The 19,267-nt window shown below is 42.0% G+C and overlaps 1 protein-coding gene across 1 annotated transcript in view; it reads right to left on the bottom strand.

Annotated features, from left to right (window-relative positions):
- Positions 1-19,267, bottom strand: part of LOC138638538 (saxiphilin-like) — a 117,327-nt gene that overhangs the window by 75,154 nt on the left and 22,906 nt on the right. Inside the window, exons 7-10 of the mRNA XM_069727918.1 lie at positions 18,829-19,020; positions 17,080-17,215; positions 9,152-9,207; positions 810-973 (exon numbers count right to left, since the gene is read on the bottom strand). Coding sequence (XP_069584019.1) covers positions 810-973; positions 9,152-9,207; positions 17,080-17,215; positions 18,829-19,020 — 548 coding nt within the window. The remainder of the gene's footprint in view (positions 1-809; positions 974-9,151; positions 9,208-17,079; positions 17,216-18,828; positions 19,021-19,267) is intronic.

The following is a 19,267-nucleotide window of genomic DNA, read 5'->3' as shown; positions in this document are numbered from 1 at the left end:
AACGCAGGTGACCTGCCAGTGACCTCAGGTGCAGATTTGGTCAGGATTTTACCTGCATAAAATCCTGACCAAATCCCGATGCAATGCTGAACGTGGACACATACCCTTACGTGATGACAATCTACATCTTATACATGTAAAGAGAGTTTGCAAAACCTTTTCACTTGTATTGGAAATTTTGCAGGAATTTTTCATACCATCATTGGAAATAAATTAGCTTCAGTTTATTTCTGATGAATTCCTCTTTGAAAGGATTCATTCTCACTTGCTATGAAATCGGACAAATGCAATAAAAAAAAATTGGAAAAAAAATGAATTAATTTTTTAGAATTTAGCAAATGGCTGCAATGAAACAGATTGCAAAAATGTTATAGGGGTTGGAATACTTTCCGCACCCACCGTATATATATGTTTGGATGAATATTTCCTTTCAAATTGATGTGTAAATGACATAGAGAATGTCATGTAAAAGCTCATGTTAAAATCGCATTACAATTGGATAGCAATCACACTGCATTCGGATGTAAATCGGATGCTAGATGTGAAAAATCGAATTGTACTCGCATGAAAAATGCATGACATTTGTATTACACTCATCCGACTTTGCAGGAACCAAAATGGACCAATTTTAAAATCGCTAGTGTGACTCCAGCCAAAAGCGGAAAATTAACTAAATTAACTCTATTTCTGTCCTTAATGTGACAATTCTTCAGAGATGTGTATATGCGAATGCATCACATGCCTACCCGTTAATCACATGCGCCTTGTATGACTATATTAATAATTTCAGATGATGCTTATAATGTTACCTGAGCCTGAAGAAGATACTCAGTGATATCCTTCATCTTGTCTCCGGAGCTTCTGGTCACCACAGCATGTCTGGGGATTCTTCCAAAGTTACAGATTTTGTATTGGCTTAGTGGTCTTCTAGTATTGTCTGGACACAGCAGCTCAAAATTGTCCGAGTATTGCCCTGAAGACCAATACATGGAATTAATATGGGAAGAAGATATACAGTATATTAAATCTGTAACTGAAATCTGATGTATGGTGAAATAAACGTACAAGTGTTTCAGCTTTCTAGATTTTGGAGAAGCCTTGTTCATGGGTGGACATACCGCCGGTTCAACTGATGCTACTGCATCAGGGCCAAGAGGCTCTGGGGGGCCCTGCAGGGTGGCTAATAATGAGGGCAATCTGGCCAGTTTATCCGCCCCCGAGGCCAGATTGTCCTCATGTGCGCTGCCATCAAGAGAAATTGGAAGCAGAGCGGAAATGCATTGAATATATCTGTCCAGCATCCAGCCCGCACTTCCTGTCTCACACAGCAGCGGCTGAATGACATCAACATTCAGGGTCCTGGCTGTGCGAGACAAGAAGCTGCCGGCGATGGTGCGGCTTCAGGATACTGTGCGCAGAGGTGAGGTGTGTGTGCAGAGAGGTGAATGGTGCTGTTTGTGTCTGTGTGTGTGTGTGTGTGTGCAGAGAAGTGAATGGTACTGTGTGTCTGTGTGTGTGTATGCAGAGAGGTGAATGGTGCTGTGTGTGTCTGTGTGTGTGTGTATGCAGAGAGGTGAATGGTGCTGTGTGTCTGTGTATGCAGAGAGGTGAATGGTGCTGTGTGTGTCTGTGTAGGTGGAGGAGAGAGCAATGATGTGGGTGATAGGGCAGAAGGCAATGATTGGGTTGATGGAGAGGGCAATGATGGGGGTGATGGAGCAGAAGGCAATGATTTGGTTGATGGAGAGGACAATGATAGGGGTGGTGGGGGAGAAAGCAATGATTGGGTGGTGGAATGGGCAATAATGGGGGTGGTGGGGGAGGAGGAAATGATGGAGGTGGTGAATTGGCAATAATGGGGGTGGTGGCGAGGAGGAAATGATGGAGGCAGTGTAATGGGCAATGATGGGGTGGTGGGGGAAAAGACAATGATGTTGGTGGTGGAAAGGGCAATGATGAGGATGGTGGCGGAGGAGGAAATGATAGAGGTTGTGGAATGGGTAATTATGGGGGAGCAGACAATGATGATGGCAGGGGAAAGGACAATGATGGGGTGGTGAGGAGGAGGCAATGATGGAGGCAGTGGAATGGGTAATGATGGGGTGGTAGGGAGGAGGAAATGATGGAGGTCATGTAATGGATAATTATGGGGTGGTGGGGAGAAGGCAATGATGGTGGCAGTGGAAAGAACAATGATGGAGGTGGTGGGGAGGAGGCAATGATGGAGGAGGTGGTGGAATGGGCAATAATGGGGTGGTGGAGAGAAAGCAATGATGGAAGTGGTGAAGAGGGCAATCATGGGGGTGGGGGAGAAGGCAATAATGGGATGCGGGGGTGGAGGACAATGAGGGGTGTGGGGGATTGGGATGGGAGGAAGGGGGATTTAGAATGGATTTAGGAACTGGGGGAGGTGAAGGAAGACGTTATTCTAGATTATGTCTAAAACAGTCCCTTAGTATAAAGTGTACTCACTTATTATGTATAGCACAGTCCCTTAGTATATAAAGTACTCACTTATGTATAGCACAGTCCCTTAGTGTACAGTGTACTCACTTATTATGTATAACATCATCCTTAGATACATAGTTTCCTCTTTTGGTATGTATAACACCGTCCCTTATTACGTACCATCCTCTCTAGTTATATATGATACCCTCCCTTATTATATAGCTTCCTCTGCTGTTATATACAGCTCTGTCTCTTACGTAGTGTATTCTTGTTATTTTTGTTATTCACAGCACCATTTTTTATCATATAGTCCCCACTCTTGTTAGATTTAAAATGACTACTGATGGAGGAGCCGGTGACCAGACTCCCAGTCCATCAGCTCTTCCTTTAGAAAAGAAGCTTTCCCATCAGCCATCATTGCATTATACAGCTATCAAAACAGGACGATATGTAATAAAAAACAGGGCTCTATAAAAATCCAATATGTAAGGGACGGCACAATACATAATTAAGGAGACTATGTAATATATACATGTATGTGTGTGTGTGGCATAATAAATATATATATATATATATATATATATTGTGGTGCAGTGACCAATGTTGCAGCCAGGGGGCGCTGCATGTGCACTTCGGGATGCACTTGGAGACATAATTGTGTTGAAACAGCGACTGGTCATGTGATTGATGGACGGTATGTATCGCAGAGGTGGGGTGCCCTGTGATGGAAGCTTGGGTATGTTTTGCTCAAGCAGATCTACTACTAAAGGATTTGTTTACATTGGGAAGGCTTCCAGGTGATTGGAGAGATGGGTGGGTCCAGTCACCTACAAACCCACCCAAAGAGGTGTGTTTGAACACCTAATATGGTTTTGTGTTGAAGGACCTGTGGTGATATCACGCTCACCTGACTAGCCATGTGACAGGTACCTGGGTGTGGCTACACCTATGTAAAGGAGGTGTGTGTAGCACATGGTGTGAGTGTTTGGGAGTCTGCAAGTGTGGACACACTTCCATGTGTCCTGGCTAGACACTTCAGAGGGGTCCTGTGTGGTCTGAGTGTGCAGACCTGGATGGTACAGGTGCAAGGTCCTGAGAGAAACCTCGGTGTTGGGTGTGCTAGCCCTGAAGAGCACGTGGTGGGACTTTGCTACTGTTGGCCTGGGTATTGGACAGTCCCAGCCGGGGATGGACGTCTTGAATAGTACCCGGACGGGCCATCTGTGTGATCCCGAGTAACCTGGGTGTTGGGAGGTCCTGGGAGGAGGACTGCAGAGCCAGAAACAGGTCCCGTGTGGTACTGCCAGTGGAAAACCTGCAGCACTGACGAGCAGGTAATACCAGACTGTGTGTTTGGCTCCAGAGCGAGCCGGAATATTGGACTTGACCAAGAGTGTATGGTTACCGTCCTGATGGAACAGAGTGACGCTGTGAACATTGTTACTTTGATTTGCCATGATATGAAGATTGTTGTTTTGTGTTTTCTGCCTCTGGGGTTTATGGAGTAATAAACCCAGTTGAGTCTTTGAGGAGAAAACGTATTGCTGTGTGTTTTGTCGCTGCCAAGCGAGTATTCCCCAACCCACAAGTAAGTGCAATCTTACAATATATATATATATATATATATATATATATACAGCACCCCAGGGTCCTGGTCGCAGTGGTAATGCCTTCCTCTCGGGGAGAGTGATGCTACGTTTGGAGGCAAGGAAGGATAACTGCATCCAGGTATCACAAACATCCAACACATTTCACACTCCAAACCACCAGGGGAAGCTTCTGCTCCTATTTATTAGGTCAAACCCCACATATATATAACTGGTAGTCTGTAGGGAACATTAGTTAGTTCCTGGCAGAGCTCCAGACATTAGTTCTGTTAGTTCCAGACCAGAGTCTGAGGAGGATGGAAGGTTAAAGGAGCTGTGCATGCCCTCAGAGCTGCAGCTCACAGAAAGAGACATTTAAAGGCAGAATTGTATTGCAGCGAGCGTGAATGAAGTTGAAGCAAAGGAGAGAATACCAGAAGGGGACCAGCCCCGCTCAAGCTGTCTCCTTCTGAGGCGCAACATCCCGGTAGCCGGAACACCGAGGGAGTAAGGACCTCTACGCCTTATTTCAGAGACCGGCAGGACAGCTAATTGCAGGTTAACTGTCCGCACCTGTGAGACCCTTATGTGAAGCCATAGGCAGTAAGGGACTACACCACCGCAGAGCAAAAGAAGGCTACTGATTTTCACCTAGATAAGGCAGCTCTGGACTTGCCTCCAAACCGGCCGGACTCTGCCTGCCCTGTGATCTGGTGCCCTGGACTGTGGATGTTGAAGTCTTCAGTAAAGGTACAGAGACTGCAACCTTGTGTCCTCGTTCTTCTCTGCGCCTCTCACCATCCATCATCTGCACACCGGGAAGCCCTTGGGACATACTTCACCTGTGGGAAGGTATACCATCTAGCTGCCATAACATCACCCCAGTGGACCCCTTAACGCAGCGTCGGTCACCCTGACCGAATACCACAGGTGGTGTCACGAACATAAACTCTACCCCTTTAAAGACCTTTCCCTTTTACATGGGCGCCCTGGGCCAGAGACCGGGTCGCAGCCACCGTGACATCCCCCTGTGGACCGCAGGACCCGGTACTGAGTACCCCACGGCCCACGGGACGACTCATCTATATATATAATGTAGCTTTGTTGCCTTAAAAGGAGGGGGCCCTGACACATTTCCTGCACAAGGGCCCCAAAGCTGTCTGTGTCCGCCCCTGTATGTGCTAAATGATATGAGAGTTTTTAGCATTAAATGTTCATTGACTAGAAAAAACTATGGCCCTAACTGTGAGGTTCTGATAATATTTTGCTAAAACAATGTGAGATAATTATCTAAATAATGGTCCATTTTTAAGAAGAAATAAAAAAACACATCTGAACTTATCTATGAATCAATTTTTAATCTGCGATCTGGAGTAGAGACATTAATGTGAATCTGTCACCAGGTTTTTGCTACCCCATCTCAGAGCAGCATAACGTAGGGGCGGAAACCCTTATTCCAGAGATGTGTCACTTACTGAGCTGCTTGCTGTCATTTTGATAAAATCACTGTTTCGCCTGCTGCGGATCTAGCAGTTCTCTGAATGCTAAGTTCTGGATAACCCCACCCACGCCACTGATTGGCAAATTTACGCCTATGCACATTATACACAGAAAGCTATCAATCAGTGGTGGCGGTGGGGTTATACAGACTATCTGGCAGCAGGCTTTTTAGTCCTCTAGTGAAAATCTCCTCCTACTAAAACAGTGATTTTATTAATACTACAGCAAGCAGCCCAATAAGTGACATATCGCTGGAATCCGGGCTTCTGCCACTGTTATGCTGTTCCAAAATTAGGTAGCATATCCCTGGTGCCAGTTTCCCTTTAAAGCATACCTGTCACCTGACATATATGTTTTAGAAAATGTAAATACATTTATATATCCCTCACAATGTAAGAATTCGGTAATAACTTTCCCTGTTATTGAACTTATTCCTTATTATTTCTCCCACTTTCCTTAGCCTTGAGGAGAATAACAGCAAATATAGGGAATAAAGGGGTGAGGAGCCAAGGAGACAAGAGCAATAGGTACTTAAAAGGTTATCACTTTTAGCCCCTTTAAGCCAGGGCAAATTTCTGTTTATTCGTTTTCATTTTTCTTTCCCTTCTTCCAATAGCCATAACTTTTTTATTCATGTGTCCACATATCGATGTGATGGCTCCTTTTGTGGAACACATTGTACTTTAAATGACACCATTCATTTTATCATGTGACGCAGTGGAAAAAATTCCTAGTGCGTCAAAATTGCCAAAAAAGTGCAAATCCACTATTGCTTTTTTAATTTTTGTTTACCATATTCACTATATAGTAAAACTGACCTGGCAATATGGGTCCGTACCATTATGCAGATACTAAACACGTCTAGTTTTTTATTTGTATTGTGAAAAAAATGTCTGAAATTTGTTAACAAAAAAAAAATTGCTTGTGTCGCTATATTCCGAGACCCATAACATTTTCAATTTTTGGGATACAAGTCTGTGTGACGGCTTATGTTTATACTGACACCATATTTGGGTAGATGCGATGTTTTGATTGCCTCTTATTGCATTTTATTGCCATGTTGTAACAGCTGAAAAATAGTAATTCTGGTGTTTCGATTTTTCTTCTACTTATGCCATTTATCTTTCAGATTAATTTATTTTACACATTGATAAATCAGACTTTTTCTAGCGCAGCGATACAAAATGAGTGTATTTTTTTTAACTGCTTTATTTTTAATGGGGCTAAAGGGTGATTTAAAATTTATATTATTTTTATTTATTTCATTTTTTTTTTTTAACTTTTTATTGTATTTGTTAGTCCCTTTAGGGAATTTAAACCTGGAATCATCTGTTTGCTACAGTACTGTTTGTATAGTGAAAATCATGGTCCCCTATGAACTTCAGCTACAGGCTGGCTTTCACAGAAATACCGTAATGACGGGCACGTGGGTCTTCAGCAGACCCCCAACTGTATTGGCAAACCAGCCCCATGATCATGTCACAGGTGCGCTGATGAGCGCATAGAATAAGCTCAACCCCATCCGCGGTTTTTAGAGACAGATGATGGCTGAATCATTCAGCCATCATCTGCCGGGAAAGATGCGATTTGTGAAACTGCATCAAAGTCAGGGACCCGACATGCATTTTATGTCAGGAAGAGTTTAAAACATTAAGTGCTCTATTACCTTAACCAGAGCCAAACCAAGCATGAATAATAATGACATTTCCAATGGCGATCCACACGATCTTATCTGCCTTGATAAGATCCTTTCATCATTGTTTATTTATTTGGAGCTATTGTTAATATTAATAATATACATTGAGCATACATTTGCTGCCGTTGTTTATAGCATATGTATTATTCTTGTTTCCATTGAGTAAACACATAACGGCGGGGCCGTCATGGCCATGAGAGGGAAGAACTGTGTGGCCATCGCTGCCGATAAACGCTATGGAGTGCAAGCCCAGATGGTAACAACCGACTTCCAGAAAATCTTCCCCATGGGAGAGCGCTTGTACATTGGATTAGCCGGACTAGCCACTGATGTGCAGACAGTGTACGGTTTGCCTTCTGCTTATGTGATATTAATATTTATTATATAAATCACCAGTGATTGTCTTACCGCTGTCTCTAACATCATGTCCTCCCTCTATCTGAAACTAAACCTGTCAAAAACTGAACTCCTCGTGTTTTCTCCCTCTACTAATCTACCTTTGCCTGACATTGCCATCTCCGTGTGCGGTTCCACCATTACTCCAAAGCAACATGCCCGCTGCCTTGGGGTCATAGTTGATTCCGAGATTTCATTCACCCCCCCCACATCCGATCACTGGCTCGCTCTTCTTATCTGCATCTCAAAAACATTTCTAGAATTCGCCCTTTTCTTACTTTCGACTCTGCAAAAACTCTTACTGTTTCACTTATTCATTCTCGTCTGGACTATTGTAACTCTCTACTAATCGGCCTCTCTCTTACCAAACTCTCCCCGCTCCAATCTGTCCTGAATGCTGCTGCCAGGATCATATTCCTCACCAACCGTTACACTGATGCCTCTACCTTGTGCCAGTCATTACACTGGCTACCCATCCACTCCAGAATCCAGTACAAAACTACTACCCTCATCCACAAAGCTCTCCATGGCTCAGCAACACCCTACATCTCCTCTCTGGTCTCAGTCTACCACCCTACCCGTGCCCTCCGCTCCGCTAATGACCTCAGGTTAGCATCCTCAATAATCAGAACCTCCCACTCCCGTCTCCAAGACTTTACACGTGCTGCGCCGATTCTTTGGAATGCACTACCTAGGTTAATGCGATTAATCCCCAATCCCCACAGTTTTAAGCGTTCAGATTTTGTACTGCCTCAACGTATTAACCTAACTATCCCTGTGTGGCACATTCAAAAAAAAACAAAACCGTAATCAGGTTCCTCGCATCATGTTCTCATACACTTTATGCAGTATTAGCCCTCTGTGTCTGTACTGCTACATACTTAGGCAGTTAACTGGTTCATGCAGCTTTACATGAACACCCGAGCCTTACACTATGGCTGGTCCGAATAACTAAAGCAATTGTTACCATCCACCTCTCGTGTCTCCCCTTTTCCTCATAGTTTGTAAGCTTGCGAGCAGGGCCCTCACTCCTCTTGGCATCTGTTTTGAGCTGTGATTTTTGTTATGCTGTAATGTCTATTGTCTGTACAAGTCCCCTCTATAATTTGTAAAGCGCTGCGGAATATTTAAATAAAATTATTATTATTATTATAAACACGCTAATATGGCAATGAGTGGTAATTTTTAAGAGCATTCACTAAAAGTTACATTTTACATGAACTTCCTTAATTAAAATTGTGATTTGATTAGAAGGAAGTTCTTTGACCATTCTAGCTAGGTCTGCCGGTACATAGACTCATAGACTGTGTATTTATACCGAATTATACTTTAACAATAGACAGACAACCCGCTGCTGGTTTATACCTGCATACTGTACAATTGCAATCAAACATTATAAAGTGAAACGCACTGGAGATGTTGTGCTAGAATACTGTAGTTTTGCTCTTTTCACTTTGCAGTGCCCTGGTGATATGGCTGCATACGTCATAGTACAACCATAAAAATGACACCTAAGTTACATTACCTGTTAATGCTGTGTCTTCTACAAAAGCCACATCTCCTTTATCCTCTCTCAAACACCTGACCAAAGAAAAAAAAGCATGCATTCATAAGTCATTATTTTATACTCCCTGTTACAAAAAAAACCATTTATCCATAATAAATATATGACTTAGTGTCTGCCAGAGCTAGATTCACCATAAAGGCCCCCATACACATTAGCCTAATGTCTGCCAAAACCACTGATATCAACAGGTTCAGCCGACTGTCTAATGTGAGTGGGGGTGCCAAGGTGTCAGCCAGCAGATTTCTTATAGAGAACACAGGAACGATCATTCAGCCAAGGAACTATGGGAATATGGGACTATCGGCTGAGAGACACTGTTCGTCAGACAGCCATCTAATGTGTATGGGCAGCTTTAGGCAACAGATTGTCCCAGTGGGGAGGTATTTGCTAAAAAGATAATTTACTTTTAGATACACTAAAGGTACCATCACACTGAGCAACTTTACAACGAGAACGACAGCGATCCGTGACGTTGCAGCGTCCTGGATAGCGATCTCGTTGTGTTTGACACGCAGCAGCGATCTGGATCCCGCTGTGACATCGCTGGTCGTCACTAGAAGTCCGGAACTTTATTTGGTCGTCAGGTCGGCGTGATTCGTCATGTTTGACAGCAAAAGCAACGATGCCAGCAATGTTTTAACATGGAGCTAACAACCGGCGAGAACGATAAGTACGTCACTGGATCGCTCCTGCATCGTTCTGGTGTTGCCGTGTTTGACGTCTCCTAGCGACCTAAACAGCGAAGCTGCAGCGATCGGCTCGTTGTCTATCTCGCTGCAGCGTCGCTTAGTGTAACGGTACCTTATGTTTGTAGTAATTATGTTATGTATAATGTATTAATTGAGTGACCACAGTGCTGTGGAAGTGAGAAGAGGAGACACAGGCAAGGGGTGTTAGGTTCTCTGATTTCAATCATTATTTACTTATTTAATGGCCTTTTGCGCAATCTCGAGCCATGCTCAGTTGATGAATGAGCGATCTGTAGGAAGATGAATGTTGTGCAAGCCTAGATAGGTCCACCAGGGTCTTCTACGCCGTTATTTTGATTGTATCAAGCCATCAGATTGCTGGTTTTCCTCTTCGCCTTGTTCCTTCTATACCTTGATGCCCTTCTCCAGTGATTGTTCTCTGCATATGATGTATCCAGGGTAGGAAAGTCATAGCTTGTTGATCCTGGTTTCACGTGTCATGTCTGGCTTGATTAGTTCCAAAATTGATTTGTTTGTTCGTGCCATCTGTGGTATTGGTAACATAAATCTCCAGCACCACATTTTGATTCTTTTGTCTTGTTTCTCTATTGTACAGGTTTCACAGTCATATGTTACTACAGTATTGACCAGACTATGTATGAGCTGTGCTTTCATTCCACAGCAAAATGTTCCTTGATTTGAAGACCTTGTCCAGTGACTTCATTGTTGATTTTCCCATAGCTACTCTCCTATTAACATTCAATGTCATCGCTGCATCTTGGGTGATCATTGATCCTGAGTAGGTTGAAGTCTTTTACAACTTTAAGTTTGGCGACGTCCATCTTAAATGAGTCCCATTCATACCCGTCAGCAGTCAAATTCTTTGTCTTCTTTGTATTGAAACACCAAAAGCATAAAAAGTGCCAAAACTAAAGTAATAACATTAATTGATTAAAAATTAATGAACTTTATTGAATGCAGAATATAAAAAAATATTTTGTTAAAGTCCCAAAGTGCAGACACAAGGACGGTATATATACAGTGTCGGCAAAAAAAATCTTTACAAGACTGCCAAATAGCAAAACTGGCTGAGCTGCACATAGCAACCAATCAGAGGGCAGCTTTCGCTTTACCAGAGAAGTGAAAACTGAGCGTTGATTGGTTGATATTTGCAACAAAGCCAGCTTTAATATTAGACAGTTTTTTATTATCTCCCCCATTGTGTACACTTTTACGGATAAGCAAAGCAGACAATATCAGATACAAAGTATAATAACTAGTTAAAAAAAAACACTAAACACCCAACACGCGTTTTACAAATGTCTGACAAAGCATTGCTATGGCTTCCACTGCCTCTTGAGACACCTTACCGCTACCTGGATTTACAACTCTTTGATTTTTTTTTCTTCTTTGTATTCAGTAGCACTCCCATGTTCGAACTTTCTCCGTAATACAGTATGTCCTTCATTCCATCTACGTTTGTTGTTATCAGTGTTGTATTGTCTGCATATTTAAGATTGTTGATGATTTGTCCAGCAATTTTGATTCCTTATTTTTCTGTAAGTTCAGCCTTCCTTCTGCACATAAATTAAAAAGAAATGGTGCAGGATGCAGCCTTGTCTGACACCTTGCTCTTCTTTGAATCATGACACGTACCATGTTCTATTCGGACTGTTGCTTCTTTGTCAAATTAAAGATTCCTGAAGATAATCAGATGGTTTGGCGCGCACCTATCCTTCACGGTATTTTTCTGTAGTCGATGAAGCAAAAATAGATCTCCATGTTGTCTTCTTTGGCCATTTCCATTATCCATCTAATATTAGCAATTACATCTCTTGTTCCTCTGCCTTTTATGAATCCTGCTTGTTCTTCTGCCAGCTCTTTCTCAAAGTAAGGCTGTATCCATCTTTGTAGATTATTCAGTAGGGTTTTGCTGCCAAGATGTATGAGCACAATAGTCTGATAGATTCCACAGTCAATAGCATCTCCATTCCTTGGAATAGGAATAAACAACAATCTTGTGCAGTCCTTGGGGCATTTACCAGTTGTCCATATCTGTCGACACAGGTAAGTGATGACATCAAGTGCTGCATCAGAAGACTTTATTAGTTCTATTTGAATATTGTCTCATCCAGGTGCTTTTTGGCTTGACTGAAGCTTTATCAAAGCAACATCTTTCAGGATGTTTGACTCTATCATTTCCTGGCTCATTTTATTCTCATATCACTGAGTAGTTCTTGTGGAGGTGTACTCTTTCCATCTTTCTTTGATCTGTTCTATCTCAGTTAGTTGTTGCTGTTGGCATCTTTCAACATGCCCACTCTTGGTTGAAACTTTGGTTGTATCTCTTTGATGTATCTCTTTGATCTTTAGGTATGCCTTCCTTGTGTTGCCCTTCCAATGTTCACTTTTATCTCTGTAAATATCTTTGGTAATAAAGTTCTTTGTTTACTTGAATGGCTGTCTTTACTCTTAAAGGTACCGTCACACTAAGCGACGCTGCAGCGATACCGACAACGATGTCGATCGCTGCAGCATCGCTGTTTGGTCGCTGGAGAGCTGTCACACAGACAGCTCGCCAGCGACCAACGATCCCGAGGTCCCCGGTAACCATGGTAAACATCGTGTTACTAAGCGCAGGGCAGCGCTTAGTAACCCGATGTTTACCATGGTTACCAGCGTAAATGTTAAAAAAACAAACACTACATACTTACCTTCAGCTGTCTGTCCTCCGGCGCTCTGCTTTCCTCTGCACTGTCAGTGCCTTTTACTGATGGTGTCTGTATCCTGCTTTTTACCTTTTGTTTTTGGCAGTCTGTCATTGATGATCTTTAGGGTCTCTTCTGTTAAGCATGGCTGAAAGGGGGTGTCTTCTGCCTGTTGTTTATTGTTGATCAAATCAAAGTTAGAAACGACCTGTTGTCTAGTCCATTTGTGCAGCTTAACTCTCTGATGTCAATTATCATTTACAAAGTCAGCTCCTGGCCTTATTTTAATAGGAATGATACATTTGTAGTCAATCTGATTGTTATAGAGCCCATTCGGTAATATCAATGTGTAGATTCTCCTTTTGTAATTTTGGAAGAAGATGTTCATGATGGACAGTTAATTTGTCATACAAAAGTCAATGACTCTTCCTTTAGCTTTGTTTCGTTCAACAAATCCAAAGTTTCCAAAACAGGTTCCATGTTTGCCCAATTTAGCATTCAAGTCTCCCATGCTAATGAGTAAGTCTTGTTTTGGCATTGATTTCTTCTCGAACTTTATCACAGAATAGTTCAACTTCCTCCTCTTCCTCTACCTCTGTTGTTGGGACGTAGACATGTATGATTGTGAAATGGATTGGCTCTCCTTGTAATCATATTGAGATGACTCTATCAATGACTGAATTGTACTTTGGGATAGTGGTGGCCAATCTTTACTTGAGAATAAAAGCAACACCGTTTTTTCTTTGGTTATCATTGCCCACTCCTCTTGGAAAAACAATCAGCAAATTTGTTTTTCAGCACAGTCTCTATGCTGATAACACCCAATTATAGCAGCCAGCACTCCCACATTACTACAAAATAACAGTGATTGTCCTCTGTTTATAACATCATGTCCTCCCTCTATCTAAAACTGAATCTATCACATACTTGTAAGGAGGTGGCGGGGACCCTCGGTTGCTCCCTCTCTCCTTTCCTGTATGAGGTCCCCCATGCGGTGCCCCATCTGTGGGTTATTCATAAATGTATATTGTATTGCACTGTTCACTCTATGTATTAATGTAATGTGTTATGGTTATGTTGTGCTGTGTTTGACTTGTTTTACCGTTCTACCATTTTATATTGTCTTGTGTGCAGTTTAGTCACAGAAAGAGGTTAACTGAGGAGGCTGGGCTAGCAGCTTCCAAGCAGACAGGAAGTCCCTGTCTGCAGTTCAGGGCCCAGGCAGGCTTGTTTGTGGCAGGATGTGCTCCCCTGTTTGGAATGTGGTATACCCATGAAAGGGATAAAGCTGCCAAAGGACTGCGGGGCAGCAGGAACAGGCACAAGGACTGTGTGTGCACCACAAGAGACTTTTTGGCTCCTCGAAGCCTTCTGGGAGCCATTGCCTTTGCTGCTGCAGCCTTTGCTGTGAATATGGACAGTTCAGGGATTTTCACATTTCTCCTTTACCTCACCTTTATTAAACCAGTTACCACTGTTGGGCCCTAAAGAATGTGACGCGTGGTGCATCCGTTCCAGCATGGAAAGCAGCCGTATATTTCTGGTAAGCCACTGTGACTCGGGGCTGGGACTAGAACTGTCAATTTATGTGCAAGGGGCCTGGGTGCTTACTGACTGTCACCTAGTGAACTCGCCCATGACTACCACCTCGTGCTTACATTCTGAACTTCTTCTGTTTCTCCCCTCTACTAACCTACTGAAATATGAAATTGCCTTTTCCGTGTGTGGTTCTACCATTACTCCCAAATAAACTGCTGGCAGTCTTGGGGTTATATTTGACTCAGATTTTTCCTTGACTCCCTATATCCGACCACTCTCTCACTCATCTCACTTGCATCTCAAAAACATCTAAAACATTTAACCTTTCCTTACCTTTGATTCTGCAAAAAATGTTTACTGTTGCTCAGATCCATTCTAATCTGGACTACTGCAACTTTCTACTAATCGGTCTTCCTCTCATTAAACTCTCCCCTCTCCAATCTATCATGAATGCAGCAGCCAGTATTATATTTCTCTTCAAATGTTACACGGATGCCTCGTCCCTGTGCCAGTCATTGGACTGGTTGCCCATCTGCTACTTAACTGAATATAAACTTATCACTCTTACACACAACGCTCTCCACAGTTCTGCCTCACCCTACATCTCCTCCCTCATTTCTTTCTACCACCTTAACCATACTCTCCGCTTTGCTAATGACCTAAAACTAACATCCTCTATAATACAAACCTACCACTCCTATTTCCAGAACTTCTTTCATGCTGAACCAAGTTTATGAAATATGCTACCCCAGACATTCCGATTAATTCTCAGTATCCACAATTTCAAGCTCGCCCTAAAAACACATTTCTTTAGACTGGCCTATCACCTCACCATGAGAATCTAACGAGCTATCCCTTGTTCTTTCTTCCACACTCAGTATCTCTTTGTACCTGCACTTTTATAGATGCTGGCTGCTGACTAGTTCCTGCAGCATTATCTGAATGCCCCTATTTATTATACTGTTGGCTGGATGTTACATGACAAGCACTTTATTTTTGGCCTTTGTGTTACCCCTATAGCCACATAGATTGCAAAGTTGTGAGCAGGGCCCTCACTCCTCCTACTATGCGCTGAACTATGTTTTACTCTGTAAAGTCTTATATTGTTTGTACAAGTCCCCTCTGGGAAATACATTGGCACTATAGAAATTAAAATTATTATCATTGCATTTTTAATGTATTTTTGGACTATACCTGATGTGCTACATGACAAGCACTTTTTGTATTTTGCGCCCCCATTTTTCCACATAGATTGTAAGGTAGTGCCCAGGGTTCTCATTCATCTTGGTATGTGTTGAACTACAGCATGTGTTACTCTGTAAAGTCTTATCTTGTTTGTACAAGTACCATTTGAATTGCAAAGTCCTGTGAGATATGTTGGCGCTATAAAAATAAAAATTATTTTTATATTAGATTATTATTAGTGATGAGCGAGTGTGCTCGGGTGTTCTCCAAGTATCTTGGGCGTGCTCGTAGTTTATGTTTGCGTCACGGCAGCTGCGTGATATGGGGCTGTTAGACAACCTGAACACATGCAGGGGTTGCCTGTTTGTTAGAGAATCCCCACATGTATTCAAGGCTGTCTAGCAGCTGCAAACCATGCAGCTGCAGGGACTCAAACATAATATACGAGCACTCCCAAGATACTCGGAGAACACCGGAGCATGCTCGGAAAACTCAAGTAACGAGCACACTCACTCATCGCTAATTATTATTATAGAAATTTTTGATTCTGCATTTCAAAACATAGCGTAATTTTTACACGTGTTTTTCAGGCTCCCCATAGAAACCTATAAAGAAAAACTCCAAAAATGCACAAGACAGCAGCATCTTTAAACACTCAGAGGTCATGACTTTTCAAGAAATTACATCCACCACGGGACAGTTAAATGCAATGAAAATCTGAACAAAAGACACATCACAAAAGAAGCAGTATTTTTTCTACATGGTAACATAGCCAAAAGGTGTCCATACACTTTAAATAACTGTTGGATGAACGCTATCCCTCCTGACTCCCCCATGTAAATGAACGCTTGGTAGAATACTCGTGCTGTGGTGCCAACAGATCAAAAATATTGGATTTTTAATTTAAAATGCCTGATCCTTATCTCCTCCAACATCATCTATCAGGGTGGAGTCAGGGAGGCTTCATACACATTAGATCAGTGCTTCCCAACTTCCTTCCTCAAGGTCCACCACCAGGTCATGTTTTCAAGATTTCTTAGTATTGCACAGGTACTGGAATGCAATAATCACCTGTGCAATGCTAAGGAAATTTTGAAAATATGACCAGATGGCAGATCTTGAGGACCGGAGTTGAGAAACACTGCATTACATCATGGATCGATGCCATCAAAATCGGAATATTTGGACTACTTTAATCTAATGTACATGGGTTCATTGAAGGGGCTGAATACTGCTAGACAATTGCTCCATAATTGTTCCAGAGCCCCTCATAATGTAAAAACACTCGATGCTGACCTCACAGAGCAGCACCATTGCAATGATGTTGGTGCTGCAATTCCCAGTAGTCACTTGACATTGGTGTCACGTGACCTCTTCACCCACCAGTGGTTGCTGAATTGCTGCAGTCTTCACTACAAAACAGATTTCCACTCAATAGATTGACTTGATTTTTTTATTCTCTATTAATCTCAACAACAGATGTGGAATCTAAAGGTGTGACTGATTTTTCTTTGGAAAAAATATTTTACTTAGTTCTGTTGTTTGTTTAGAATGGAATTATGCTGTCAAGCTCCCTTGAACCTGGTTGTATTTGTATTGTCAGACAAAGTGCGAGAATAAAGTCTCAGAGGACAGTAAGAGTCAAATGGTAATTTTCAAAAGTTAGACAAACATTAAATTGTGATGCAGCAAAAATAAGTAGCATCAAAAACTCACTAAAAACTCCTTGTAGAAACACAAGGTTAAAAGTTGCATTGTACCTCACCTAAAGGCGCCTTCATCCCCATAGTACGGCTCTCCAGGACCACGCGTGCACTTATCTTCCTGGCCTGCACACTGCTCACACAGGTTTGCCTCTTGGGCTCCTGGGGCACAGCTCGCTGAGAAGATCTCTGAGGCAACTATGGTGGAAATGGAGTGTAGTCAATTTCTAGAAATTATGTCACCAATACAGATTGTGGAGAACTATCTATTTTTTACTTGAATACCGGTAAAAAATTTAAACAGCATCTATTATTTGGTATTAATAGACAACCTAAAAAGGACCTGATAGTACATTGCAAATAAAATAAAGTTTCATTAGGAATAAATTATTAATAGAGATGAATAAATATGTTTGAGTGGAGTGGAATTCTACACATTTTTGTAAATTGCTTCAGCGATAATCCAATAATATGGTGATCTCTGGCCTCTGTTTTTCTGCATTGTATAAGGTCATAAGAATATTAGAAAAATACTTATGCTCCCTTTATTGCTCACCTTTCTGGACCCTCTTTCCTCAACATCACCTGTCCACTCCTCGTTACAGCTTCTTACCACCGCCTCGAGCGCTGAAATCCCAGGGTCTCCTCACGCTAGGGCTCTTCTCAAGCTGATTACGCAGATTTGTCCTGGGCTGAATCAGAGCTGGAAGTCCCAGCTCAGTGAGAGACCCAGGACAGTTCTGCACCTGCGCGTGCAAGGTCACGGTGCAACCCTATTGTAAGTTAGTTAGGGGATTCAGCGGTGAGGTCAGGACTGAACAGGTAATGGAGACAAGTGGAGGAGCCGGAGAGGGGAAAGGTAAGGTGAGTATACCGTAAGTATTTTTTACATCTTATGTTTACTATGCACTGGGGTCTCTCTAGATCCCAGAATATAATAAAGAAGATTACTGTAAATTAGTGGAGAAAATCTAAAATACAAATTGAATTTACTGGGAAAAATTAATTAGAATTTCGCCTGATCTGCTCTTTTCTAATCATTAGTCAATAGACTGGAAATCTGCAGTAGAGAATGCTCCATCATCAGCTGTAGGAATTTGAAGTGTATCTCTATATTTATTGTTTCAGTAAAGATATCGTATTTCCAAACTGAGTGTCAGTGATTTTTACTAATGACATTTTCCTATTCACACAATATGATAATATGATGTGCAAGAAACCATACATTAGACATGCAGAGGGTCCAGTAGACTGTCTGGTGCCCTGTGGAGAAGTGTATATTCTCCATGCACATGTGTGCAATCTGGGCCAATACATTTCTATGGATTGCAGATTTTGGATGTGTGAAAGGTATCCTTAAAAGTATTTTCTTATTTTCTAAAATGGATGAATTTGCAAATTCCTTGTAAAAACAAGCTACTTTGCTATTTACTTCTTATGACAAAATATTTTTGTTGTCAAGAATGAAGGGATTTTTACTTCTATAGTTTCTGCACATTGCCTGGGCTACTGGCCACCTCAGAGGAAAGGATATAGGGAAGGATATAGCACTTGCAAGCTGATTGGCGTTCATCTTGTAAGCGCTGATATGAAGTTAGCCGAATCTCTAGCTCCCGATGCTGTCCGGAGCACTTTTGCGATGCTGCAGAGTCAACATTGCTTCCGCTAGCCGCATTGGACTTTGAGCCATCAGCTCGGCCATAGTCGTACCAAACTAAATACTGCATTTGATTGTTTTAGCTTATAAAATGGTATTAAACTTTGATGTTGGTGCTTTCCTCATACTCCCTTGTACCCAAACCCGCTTGTACCTTTTTCAATAGTTTTTGGTTCCGGTTCTTCCCACAACAGTAATTTCTTCTTAAGGAGTACATTCAAAGGAGCGACCCAACCTGCTGCCTCTCCCACCGCAGAATGACAAGATCTCTTGCCTTTCAATTGATCAAGATGGAAGCTACTCGATTTTTTAACCACAGCGACGGCATAGTGCAGCGTCACAGGAGCTGAAATACATAAGTAATGATGCAATAATGTATAAGAATGTTATAAATATTTGATAATTATTTTTCATGAAAAAAATGGACAAAAAAAATGATTACATGACTACACCTTCAATAGCATAGAAAGGAAACACCTTTTAGGCTTTGAAACAACAACATATAGTTACATATATTGAAAAAAGACATAGGCCCATCAGGTTCACCTCTCTCTCTAGATTATCTATATCCCACAATGCTATTTGTTGAGAGA

Source organism: Ranitomeya imitator, chromosome 5 (assembly GCF_032444005.1).
Source record: "Ranitomeya imitator isolate aRanImi1 chromosome 5, aRanImi1.pri, whole genome shotgun sequence".
Classification (NCBI taxonomy): domain Eukaryota; kingdom Metazoa; phylum Chordata; class Amphibia; order Anura; family Dendrobatidae; genus Ranitomeya; species Ranitomeya imitator.
Note: the sequence above shows the minus strand (reverse complement) of the source record. Positions and strands in the feature narration are given on the sequence as shown.